General features: G+C 65.8%; 1 protein-coding gene across 1 annotated transcript; it reads left to right on the top strand.

The window, feature by feature from the left end:
- The first annotated feature begins 1,085 nt into the window (after positions 1-1,085).
- Positions 1,086-11,626, top strand: SELENOO (selenoprotein O). The gene is made up of 9 exons (XM_070053080.1): positions 1,086-1,688; positions 6,546-6,749; positions 7,022-7,199; positions 7,335-7,465; positions 7,812-8,092; positions 10,219-10,369; positions 10,746-10,931; positions 11,019-11,175; positions 11,249-11,626. Exons 1-9 carry the CDS (start codon positions 1,120-1,122, stop codon positions 11,420-11,422), a joined length of 2,031 nt encoding a protein of 676 aa, XP_069909181.1. The 5' UTR covers positions 1,086-1,119; the 3' UTR covers positions 11,423-11,626.
- The last annotated feature ends 30 nt before the right edge of the window (positions 11,627-11,656 follow it).

The following is an 11,656-nucleotide window of genomic DNA, read 5'->3' on the forward strand; positions in this document are numbered from 1 at the left end:
CAGGCTGGGGAGGTCCACCCTGGTGGTGGGCAGGTGTCCAGGGCAGAGTCCAGGGGACGGCAGAGGCAGAGGTGAGGGCTCAGTGCCAGAGCGCCGGCCCTGGAGAAGGGCTGCCCCCGAGGGCCACTCCCGCTGCCTACAGGGGGCTGCAGCTTGACTCCCCGACTCCACCCACTGCCAGCTCCACAGGAGGCCGTGGGGAGGGTCCTGGGTGGGGGTGGGCGGCCTCTCCAGAGGGAAGGGTCCCGTCCCGGCAGGGAGGGCTCGGGGTCACCCACGGCCCCCAAACGGAGGAGGGGGTGAGGGATTCGCCCCCGAGGGCAGAGCCCCAGGAGAAAGTCCCCCCGGGACTCCTGGAGGGGTGGACCGGTGGACCGAGGAGGACACGGCCGGGAGGCAGCGTGTGCAGGGGCCGCATCCCTGCCCCCCCCCGAGGAGGGGGGGCTCAGCTTTTCTCGGGCCAGGTGTGGTGCAAGGCTGGGAAGGGGGTGCGGGGCCAGGGGCGGCCCAGGGGGCACCGCGGGGCTCGTATTCCCTCCGCGGCCCTGGGCAGGGCCGGGGCCCTGGGCCCACCGTCGCCCACAAGGTTCCCGCCCGGACAGGCCGCGGGGAAGCCGGGGGCGCTGGGCGCAGGTGCGGGACCGGGAGGCGCCCCCGCACCTCCGAGCCCAAGCTCTGCTTCAGCCTCGCCCTGGGGCTCTTCCCGGCCCAAACTGAGCGCACGAAGCCTCCGTCGGCCAGCGCCCCCGCGCTCACCCACCTCAGGACCTCCGTCCTGCTCAGCGGGTCGCCCGCCGCGTCACCCGCGGCGAACCTACGGGATCGAATGGCCCGTGAGGCGCGGCACCCGGCGGCGGCCTCCCGCACCGCCCAGCCCCGCAGCAGCCCGCAGCCCCCAGCTGCCTCCCCGCGCGCCTGGGGCCGGCCGCGTCCCTCAGCTGCGGTCAGCCCCGAGCGCGGCCAGGACCGCCCCCGGCGGAGCCCGGCTGCGGACTGACGGACGGGCCAACCAATCACAGGCAAGCGCGAAGGGGCGCGGCCTCGGACACCGCCCTTCCCGGCGAGTGGGCGGCACTTCCTGTCGGGAAAGAGGGGCTTCCGGCCGCAGCGGCGCCGCGCATGGCGGCGTTCCGGGGAGCGCTCGGGGCTTCCTCGCTCGCGGCCGCCCGCGCCGGGTCGCTGCCCCTCGGCCTCCGCGGCCCGCCGCCCGCGCCCTGCTCCTCCTCGGCCGCCGCCCGCGGCGCTGCCATGGAGCCCGAGGCCCGCTGGCTGGCCGGGCTGCGCTTCGACAACCGCGCCCTGCGCGCGCTGCCGGTGGAGACGCCGCCGCCCGGGCCCGAGGGCGCCGCGTCCGCGCCGCGGGCCGTGCCCGGCGCCTGCTTCAGCCGCGTGCGGCCCGCTCCGCTGCGGCAGCCGCGCGTCGTGGCGCTGTCGGAGCCCGCGCTGGCGCTGCTGGGCCTGGGCGCGCCGCCCGCCGAGGCCGAGGCGGAGGCCGCGCTCTTCTTCAGCGGCAACGCGCTGCTGCCGGGCTCCGAGCCGGCCGCGCACTGCTACTGCGGCCACCAGTTCGGCCAGTTCGCCGGGCAGCTGGGCGACGGCGCCGCCATGTACCTGGGCGAGGTGTGCACCGCGGCCGGCGAGCGCTGGGAGCTGCAGCTCAAGGGCGCCGGCCCCACGCCCTTCTCCAGGTGGGCCGGGCGGGTCGCGGGCGCGGGCGCGGGGAAGCCCGGCCTGGGCGCGCGGGCGGGCGGGTCAGAAGCGGGCCCGCGCCCGAGACCGCAGAGCGAGGTCCCGCAGCGGTGCGTTTCCCTGGGCTGCCTGGCGCGGCGCCTGCTTGCACCCTCGCCGTGGACCTTGCCCCGGCCAGGCGTCTGGGCCGTGCTGGGGTTCAGATCTGGTACGCCAGGCCCAGCCAGGAGCCGTCCACGCGGGAGTCCAGTCCGCGAGGGGGCGGCAGGACCCTCCCGCCTTGAACCTCCAGGGCTGCGGGCGGCTGGGGCCAGAGCTGGGCACCCCTGTTATCCGCCAGGCAAACACCTGCTGCCCTTCCGTATTTTTTTTTTTTAAGATTCATCCCAAGAGACAGCTCATAAGGCTCCGAATTTAACATTTCTGTGTTTTTTGGGAAGATTCACTTATATGAAAGGCAGAGTTACAGAGAGAGAGGTCTCCCATCCTCTGGTTCACTCCCCAAATGGGCACAACGACTGGAGTTGAGCTGATCTGAATCCAGGAGCTTCTTCCGGGTCTCCCACGTGGGTGCAGGGGCCCCAGGACTTGGCCATCTTCCACTGCTTTCCCAGGTCTAAGCGGAGCAGCCAGGACTCGAACCCGTGCCCATATGGGAGTCGGCACTGCAGCCGGTGGCGTTACCGGCTAAGGCACAGCTCCGGCCCCTGCCCTTATTCTTTGATCCCTTGTTGAATGACTAATAAAGCACTTGTAAATTGGCATTTTGTGTTCTAAGAGATACCGGATCCATGCCTCCCTCCTGGCCTGTTCCTGGCTGCCCCTCCCCGCCCCGGGGGGGGCTCCTGGAATGATACCCTCCTAAGAGCCTTGTAGTGAAAACTGCCAGACGGTGGCGAGGACGTGGGTGGGTGGCCGAGTCGCCGTGGGAACCCCAGTGCCCCGTTTTGCTGAGATGGAGCAGCCCGTGCTGGGGGCCGGCGCTGTGGCTAGCAGGTGAAGCTGCCGCCTGCAGCGCCGGTGTCCCTTACAGGTGCTGGTTCGAGTCCGGGCTGCTCCACTTCCGACCCAGCTCTCTGCTGTGGCCTGGGAAAGCAGCAGAAGGTGGCCCGAGTGCTTGGGCCCTGCACCCGTGTGGGAGACCCGGAAGAAGCTCCTGGCTCCTGGCTTCAGCCTGGCCCGCCCCAGCCATTGTGGCCATCTGGGCAGTGACCCAGTGGATGGAGAACCTCTCTGTTGCTCTTTCAAATGCATAGAGGTTTTCTAAGGCTCATCTGAAGGGCACAGCTGGTGACTTCCTGACTCACCGGCGCTGGCAGCAGTAGGGGAGAACCCGGGGTGCAGGGGCGGCTGCCTCGCAGCAGCCTGAGTGAGCCAGGCGTCAGACCTCACACGCACGGCCCAGGTCCAGCTGTGGCCTCGTGGCTGACACGCTTCCTGGGACTCCGTCACCCTGGGTTGCAGGACCCGGCTGTGCGGCCTTGCCCTGCGTCCGACTCCAGCCTCCTAGTGCACACCTGGAAGGTGCCACGTGGAAGACTGGATGGAGTTCAGGACCCTGTGGCTGTTCCGGGCGTTTGGGAAGTGAACCAGTGGCTGGGAGAAATCTGTGTGTTGCAAATAAATTTTTATTTTAAAAAATTATTTATGTATGTATGTATTTACTTGAAAGGCAGAGTTACAGAGAGGCAGGAGTTGGGGGGAAGAAGTCTTCCATCTGCTGGTTCACTCCCCAGATGGCCGCAACAGTTGGAGCTGTGCTGATCAGGAGCCAGGAGCTTCTTCTGGGTCTCCCACGCGGGTGCAGGGGCCCAAGGACTTGGGCCATCTTCTACTGCTTTCCCAGGTCATAGCAGAGAGCTGGATTGGAAGTAGAGCAGCCGGGACTCGAACTGGCAACCATACGGGTCGCTGGCACTGCAGGCAGCGGTTTTACCCGCTGTACCACAGCATTGACCCCTCAAATAAGTTTAAAAATAGATGCAATCGTGTGGATGGATCCACCCAGAGTGGCCACGTGCGGCAGCCAGGCGAGGGCACAGGCGACGTCCCCACCGCGGATGGCAGCGGCCACTGGACGCGATACTCAGAGCACAGGACCCCAACACAGCGGGCGGACAGGGCTGCGTGAGAATCACATCTTCTGCATGAAAGACGCCGTTAACAGTGAAAGGCCACCAACAGAATGGGAGAAAAGATGTGCAAATCGGCCGTCTAAGGGGTCAAAATCCAGAATACATGAGTGCAGAGAACTCTGAAGACTTGGCAGTGGGAAATCAGCCCCGTTCCAGACTGGGCCAAGGACTGGCATGGGCGGGCGTCTCCACAGAGCCAATCAGGCTGACGGTGCGCAAGAAGCTGCCGCCGCCACAAGGTTCTACCTCCTGCCCTGGCCCCGGCACTGCCCAACGCCCAGTGCTGACAGGGCGTGGAGACACGGGAGCCTTGCACGCTGCTCGGGGCTTTGTGACTTTAAAACGCTGGAGAGGCGCTCTTGGGACAGGAGGAGGTTCCAAGTCCAGGGGGTAGGGTGGGTCTATGGGGCCGGCGCTGTGGCGTAGCGGATAAAGCCACAGTCTCCGGCACCAGCATCCCATATGAGTGCCAGTTCGAGTCCCAGCTGCTCCACTTCAATCCAGCTCTCTGCTAAGGCCTGGGAAAGCAGTGGAAGATGGCCCAAGTCCTTGGGCCCCTGCACCCGCGTGGGAGACCCAGAAGAAGCTCCTGGCTTTGGATCAGCGCAACTTCAGCTGTTGCGAGCATTTGGGGAGTGAACCAGCAGATGGAAGACCTCTCTCAGTAACTGTCTTTCAAATAAATAAATCTTTAAAAAAATAAAAAATAAAAAAATAAAGACCCTCACCAGAGCAGCCTGGGCGACCCCGGCACACAGCAAGCGCCACCACACCAAGTGTCTACTCTTCATTCCTGACTGCGAGGCCGTGGGGCCAGGCTCCCGTGGCACGGAGCAGGCTGTGGCAGCTCCCCTAAGAACCAAAAACAGCGGGCGCCACGGCTCACTAGGCTAATCCTCCGCCTTGCGGCGCCGGCACCCTGGGTTCTAGTCCCGGTCAGGGCGCCGCATTCTGTCCCGGTTGCCCCTCTTCCAGGCCAGCTCTCTGCTGTGGCCAGGGAGTGCAGTGGAGGATGGCCCAAGCACTTGGGCCCTGCACCCCACGGGAGACCAGGATAAGTACCTGGCTCCTGCCATCGGATCAGCGCGGTGCGCCGGCCACAGCACAGCGGCCACTGGAGGGTGAACCAACGGCAAAGGAAGACCTTTCTCTCTCTCTCTCTCTCTCACTGTCCACTCTGTCAAAAAAAAAAAGGGGGGGGGGACCAAAAACGGGATTCCCGTGTGATCCGGCGCCTCTGCGTTCAGCGGGGTCTCCAAGCTGCCCACGGCGCAGATGGACATGTGCTGTGGGCTTCTTCCCAGAGGCAGGGACTGGCGAGGCGGGTGCTGGGGGTGGGCAGTGTGCCACCGATGTGTGCGCCCAACTCCATTTCATGTTCCTGCAGCCCTGGCTTCGATGTCCTCTGTAGACTGAAGCCGTACATGGCTGGGGGCCAGTACTGCTGGCGCCCAGGTGTGGATTTGGCGTGGGCCTCTCGCCTCTGCCCCTGCATGCCGTGGGCAGTAGCAGGCACAGAGGAGCCTGGTCCCCTCAGCGGCACTCCTCTGCCCTTGACCGTTGGTGTCAGGGCCGTTTGACCAAACTGGACATTAGCCTGGGCTGTGCTGTTGAAGTCAGGCGTGCTCACTGGACTGGGGTCCAACGCATGGGTGTCCCTGGCCTCCAGGCCTGGCACCTGGTCACTTACCTGGGACGCGCCCTGCTGTGCAGCCTGGCCCCACCCCTGCAAGCTGGGGACCCGGAGGGTGTGTCTGCTCCTGAGAGAGAGAACCTTCTAGACTGTTGGAGCTGCCTCCCTGCCCTCTGTGCTGGACACAGGTGCTCTGATGCAATGTGGGTGTCGTAACAAGAATTTGAGAGATTTTTTTTATTTGAGAAAGGTGGCTGTCCCATTCACCGTTCACACCAACAACAGCCAGTACCCTGAACAACTTCGGGGGGGGGGGGGGTGCTTGAGCACGGCTGCCTCCCAGGGTCTGGGTCAGCAGGAAGCAGAGCCTGGACTTGAACCTGGCACTCACAGGGTGTGGGCAGCCCAGGCAGCACCTGACAGGCCGAACGCCCGCCCCAGAATGGCTTTATTTTTTTTTTTTTTTTTTTTTTTTTTTTTTTTTTTTGACAGGCAGAGTGGACAGTGAGAGAGAGAGACAGAGAGAAAGGTCTTCCTTTGCCGTTGGTTCACCCTCCAATGGCCGCCGCTGCAGCCGGCGCACCGCGCTGATCCTGGCAGGAGCCAGGAGCCAGGTGCTTTTCCTGGTCTCCCATGGGGTGCAGGGCCCAAGCACCTGGGCCATCCTCCACTGCACTCCCTGGCCATAGCAGAGAGCTGGCCTGGAAGAGGGGCAACCGGGACAGAATCCGGCGCCCCAACCGGGACTAGAACCCGGTGTGCCGGCGCCGCAAGGTGGAGGATTAGCCTATTGAGCCACGGCGCCGGCTAGAATGGCTTTATTTAAAGACTTACCCATGCGGAAGGAAGGCAGAGCAAGAGAGGGAGACAGCTTCCATCTGCTGCTTCACTCCCCACGTGGCCACGACAGCCGGGCTGAGCCGGGCTGAGGCCGAGAGCTCCATCCGTCCTGGTCCCCGACACGGGGCAGGGACCGTCCTCGGCTGCCTTCCCAGGTTGGAAGCGGAGCAGCTGGGCCTCGACCCTGTGCCGCGGTGTGGGACGCCGGCCCTGGCGAGCAGCAGGGTGAAGCCTGCGTCTCCTTTCAGACAGGCGGACGGCCGCAAGGTCCTGCGGTCGAGCATCCGCGAGTTCCTGTGCAGCGAAGCCATGTTCCACCTGGGCATCCCCACCACGCGGGCCGGGGCCTGCGTCACCTCCGCGTCCAGGGTGGTGCGGGACGTGTTCTACGACGGGAACCCCCGGCAGGAGCCCTGCGCCGTGGTGCTGCGCCTGGCCCCCACCTTCCTGAGGTAGTCGCTGCGGGGCGGGCGGGTGCCGGGGAGGCACACACGAGGGAGCGGTGTGCCCGGTGCAGCGTCCTCGGGTGGCCACGCTCCGCGGCTGCCGCCCAGCTGTGATGCCACCTTTGCTGGCTGGTCCCCAGTACTCAGTCTGACGCCCTGAAGAGACCGTGTGGGCCCAGGCTTTTCCTGTCCTCGGGAAGGGAGCCAGGGCCGGGGATTCCCTTCCCATCCGCAGGCTGCGGCCACCCAGGCCCATGGACACGTGGCTCTTCTGCCAGGTTTGGGTCCTTTGAGATTTTCAAGCCCACGGACGAGCACACAGGGCGAGCAGGCCCCAGCGTGGGGCGGAACGACATCCGGGTGCAGATGCTCGACTATGTGATCGGCTCCTTCTACCCCGAGTTGCAGGCTGCCCACGGGGACCGGGTGCCCAGGAATGCGGCCTTCTTCCGAGAGGTGGGTGAGCGGGCCAGCGTCCCTGCCCCTCTCCCAAGCCCTTCACCTCCCACGGCCCCAGGAGGCTGGGACGGGGGCCACTGAGTCCCCACAGAAGTCACAGGGGCACGAGTGACTGGTGGCCGTGCTGTCCAGGTGACCAGGCGCACAGCCCGGATGGTGGCCGAGTGGCAGTGCGTCGGCTTCTGCCACGGCGTGCTCAACACAGACAACATGAGCATCGTGGGGCTCACCATCGACTACGGGCCCTTTGGCTTCCTGGACAGGTGAGGGCCTCCGGGAGCAGACGGACGGGGCGCGGCGGCCCTGTGTCTGTTCTCAGCCTGGTCAGCTGGAAGCAGGCTCTGCAGACACAGAGACCGATCCACTGGCTCACTCCCCAAAGGCCCATGACAGCCAGGGCTGGGCCGGAGGCAGGAGCTCCGAGTGTCCCACACGGGGGCAGGGACTGGGTCTGCACCGGCAGGGAGCTGGCCTCAGGCCCACGCACGCCTGCTGGACAGGAAGCCGGGCGGGTGTGGGGCAGCGTCCTGCAGGCAGGCAGCAGAAACAGGGCGGGTGCTGGCCTGAGCCTGCAGGGACATGAGCAGCACTGCTCTTCCCTGGTGACAGGTACGACCCTGACCACGTGTGCAACGCCTCGGACCACGCCGGCCGCTACTCGTACAGCAAGCAGCCCGAGGTGTGCAAGTGGAACCTGCAGAAGCTGGTGGAGGCCTTGGCGCCCGAGCTGCCCCTGGAGCTGGGGGAGGCCATCGTGGCCGAGGAGTTCGACGCCGAGTTCCAGCGGCACTACCTGCAGAAGATGCGCAGGAAGCTGGGCCTCGTGCGTGTGGAGCAGGCGGAGGACGCGGCCCTGGTGGCCAAGCTGCTGGAGACCATGCGCCTGACGGGTGAGCGGCAGGGCTCTGCCACCCTTCCTCCACCCTCCTCCCCACCCCATCTCCTGGGTCCCGTCCACCTGTCCGTGCCAAGTGCCGTAGGTCTGGAGGCCAGGGCCCGGCTGCTGTGCACACGAGTGTGGGGGTCTGCTCCTGCTCCCTGCCCTCTGGCTGTACAGGCAGCAGTGCTGCTGGGGTGGGTGAGCCACACCCCCGCCGCTCGTGTGAGTGGAGGGGCTCACGTGGGCACCCTTGACGCGCGCCAGTCTTCAGCCAGCAATGGCCTCTGGCCGTGCTGCCGCCTGCACGTGTCGGTGCCCCAGGCAGCGTCTGCGGTTGCGCTCTGCTCCGAGACCAGGGCTCTGCTGGCTTCTGCAGACGGGCAGCAAGTGCTCCCTCCCCGCCTGCTCTGCCCAGGTTTGAGGAGGGCTGCTGTTCGCTCTTCACACGTCTGATGGAATTCTGGTCCGCGAGGCAGACAGCTCTGCTGGCTCATGCCCCAAAGTCCACAACCTCCAGGGCTGGAAGCTTAGGTCCAGGTCTCCCACACAGGTGCCAGGAAGCTGTAGTTACGTACCCTCCAACGTAGGATGTGGGCGTTCAAGTTTATTTCAAAGGCAGAGAGGGTTCGCCCACAACTGCCAGGGAGTCTCCCCGCAGAGCAGCAGGGACCCACGTACTTGAGCCACCACGGCTGCCTGCCAGCGAGTGCATTGGCTCTGTGTAGGACCAGGGCTCCCCCACCCCCAAACTCACCCTTAACTCCAAGAACAGGGACAGTCGCTGCCTTCAGAGCTCCCCAGGGGTCTGTGGGAGACCCAGATGGAGTTCCAGGCTGACTGGCACCGTGGCCGTCTGGGGATGAGCCAGCAGGCGGCAGGTCTCTGTAGCCCTGCCACAGCTGCGCCTGGCTGGTCTGTTTGCTTCCTCGCTGGCCTGGCTAACGTCTGCCCATTACTTAATGTGGCGTAGTTGGGGCTCCAGCTGTCTCCGTCCTGCCGAGCGCTGTGCCTCTGCTGCATTGTGATTCGACTGTTTTGTCACCTACAGTTCCCCTCTTGGCTCTTGTAGCGGCTTTCGACTTAGTCTTGGCCAGCTCTGCTCGCTCTAAGTTACTGCTATGCATGAGGTATCTGAACAAGTGTCTTTCTTTTTTTATGTAAGAAAGATAGTTACAGGTGCCAGCGCTGGGCATAGCAGGTAAAGCCCGCCCCCTGCAGTGCCAGCATCCCTCTTCTGAGCCACTCCACTTCCCACCCAGCTCTCTGTGTGGCCTGGGAACGCAGTGGAAGGTGGCCAAGTCCTGGGGCCCCTGCTTCCCTGGAGCTTCTTCCAGGTCTTGGCTTCGGATCAGCCCAGCCCTGGCCTTGTGGCCATGTGGGGAGTGAACCAGCAGATGGAAGATTCGCACTCTGCCTCTGAGGTCTTCCGTCTGCTGGTTCACTCCCCACATGGCGCAACAGCCAGGGCTGGGCCAGGAGCTTCAGCTGGGCCTCCGGAGGGGGGCCTCCCCAGGCATGTTAGCAGGGAACTGGGTCAGAAGTGGAGCGGCTGGGACTCGGGCAGCATCGTGGAAGATGCTGGTGTCACAGGGGAGGCTTAACCCGCGGGCGCAACGCCGGCGCGCGCCGTGAACCTGCTGGCGTCCGCTCCTCATTCCCAGTCTGCCTTGCGCTGGACGGAGGAAGCTTCGACAGCACGCAGACCAGAAGCCATTCTCATCCCGTCCTGTCTCCATACTGCCTTGGCTTCCCTCTGCTGGCTCACTGCCTAGATGGCTGCCAAGGCCAGAACTGGGCCAGGACCCAGCACTCCAGCATGTCTCCTACGTGGGAGGCAGGCGCCCAAGGACTGGAGCCATCACTGCTGTCTCCCAAGCGCATTAGCAGGACCTGGGTCTGAAGTGGAGGACCTGGGACACGAATGCGGGTGTGCCACGCGGTGGCTTAACCGGCTGACCACAGGGCCCGCCCCACCTGCTGTTCTGACAAGTCCTTGAGCAGGCAGTGAGATGGGCAGCAGCTGAGGAAGGGGCTGGTGAGGAGGGGTCAGAGGTCGCAGACAGGCCGTGGGAGGGGGCGGGGCCAGTGTCTGCCTCCTGTCCCAGGTGCGGGGCCAGCGTCTGCCTTGTGTCCCAGGTGCCGACTTCACCAACACCTTCTGTGCGCTGAGCTCCTTCCCTGTGGAGCCGGAGTCGCCCGGCCTGGCTGAGTTCCTGGCCACGCTGACCTCGCAGTGCGCCTCCCTGGAGGAGCTGAGGCTCGCCTTCCGGCCCCACATGGACCCTCGGTGGGCACGCAGGCCTTGCTTCCAGGCAGGGAGGCGGGGGCACTGGGGCCCGGGAGGGTGGCAGTCAGGCCCCGCCTCCTCAGCCACAGAGCAGAGGCAGTGGTGCTGACACGGCAGCCGCGGCTGTGGCCAGTGGTCTCTGCTCCCGGTGGACTTGCGCCCCCAACCCCATTCCCACACCAGCTCCCGGAGGGCGGAGCCTTGTTCCTCACAGTGCTGGCTGGGGGTCTCTGCCTGCCGAGCTTTCTGGGAATGAGGAAAGAGCCGGCCCTGGGGTGGCCGAAGGAAGCAGTGTGGCCCACGGCTGGGGCGGGTACAGGAAGCTCTGCCTGCACGGGACCAGAGCCCAGGGTCCCAGCTGCTCCCTGACCTGCAGGCAGCTGTCCATGATGCTGATGCTGGCACAGTCGAACCCACAGCTGTTTGCACTCATCGGCTCCCAGGCCAACATCACACGCGAGCTGGAGCGCGTGGAGCAGCGGTCGCGGCTGGAGCAGCTGAGCCCGGCTGACCTGCAGAGCAGGAACAGCGGCCACTGGGCCGACTGGCTGCAGGAGTACAGGTGAGCCCGCGTCCAGGGGCCCCTGGGTCAGGCCGGGAGCGCAGGCTGGGCTGTCCCTGCTCACCACCAGTGCGGATGCCAACACAGAGCCCGGCTGGACAAGGACGCGGAGGGCGCGGCTGACGCTGCCGACTGGCAAGCCGAGCGCCTGCGCGTGATGCGCGCCAACAACCCCAGATACGTGCTGAGGAACTACATCGCGCAGAACGCCATCGAGGCCGCCGAGAAGGGGGACTTCGCGGAGGCAAGCACACCCGCCTGGGCCTGGGAGGGCGGCAGGGCCGGCGCGCACAACCCTCACCCGTCTCCTCGCGCAGGTGCGGCGGGTGCTGAGGCTGCTGGAGACGCCGTACGGCGGGGAGGAGGAAGAGCCGGAGCCGGCCCCCGAGGGCGCAGAGGGCGCAGCGGCGGAGGCGGCCGGCGGGTGGCGCGCCTACGCCAGCAAGCCCCCGCTCTGGGCCGCCGAGCTGTGCGTCACGTGATCCTCGTAGCGGCCCCGGCGACCCTGCGTGCCGCTGCCCTGGCGAGACGGCGCCGGCCCGGCCCCCGTCTCTCCTTGACGGCAAAGACGTCCAGTCAGGAGCTGACCCGTCTCTGTCTGACGCCTGCTCAGCGGCACTGCCCAGCCCAGCGCCGGGGGCCGCAGCCTCACTGCCACAGCTGCCTGGCCTCGAGTAAACTGGCAGTGTCCAGGCTGTGCGCGTGTGTGTGGTCCTTTCTGCCGT

The sequence above is a fragment of the Oryctolagus cuniculus genome, chromosome 11 (genome assembly GCF_964237555.1).
Source record: "Oryctolagus cuniculus chromosome 11, mOryCun1.1, whole genome shotgun sequence".
Classification (NCBI taxonomy): domain Eukaryota; kingdom Metazoa; phylum Chordata; class Mammalia; order Lagomorpha; family Leporidae; genus Oryctolagus; species Oryctolagus cuniculus.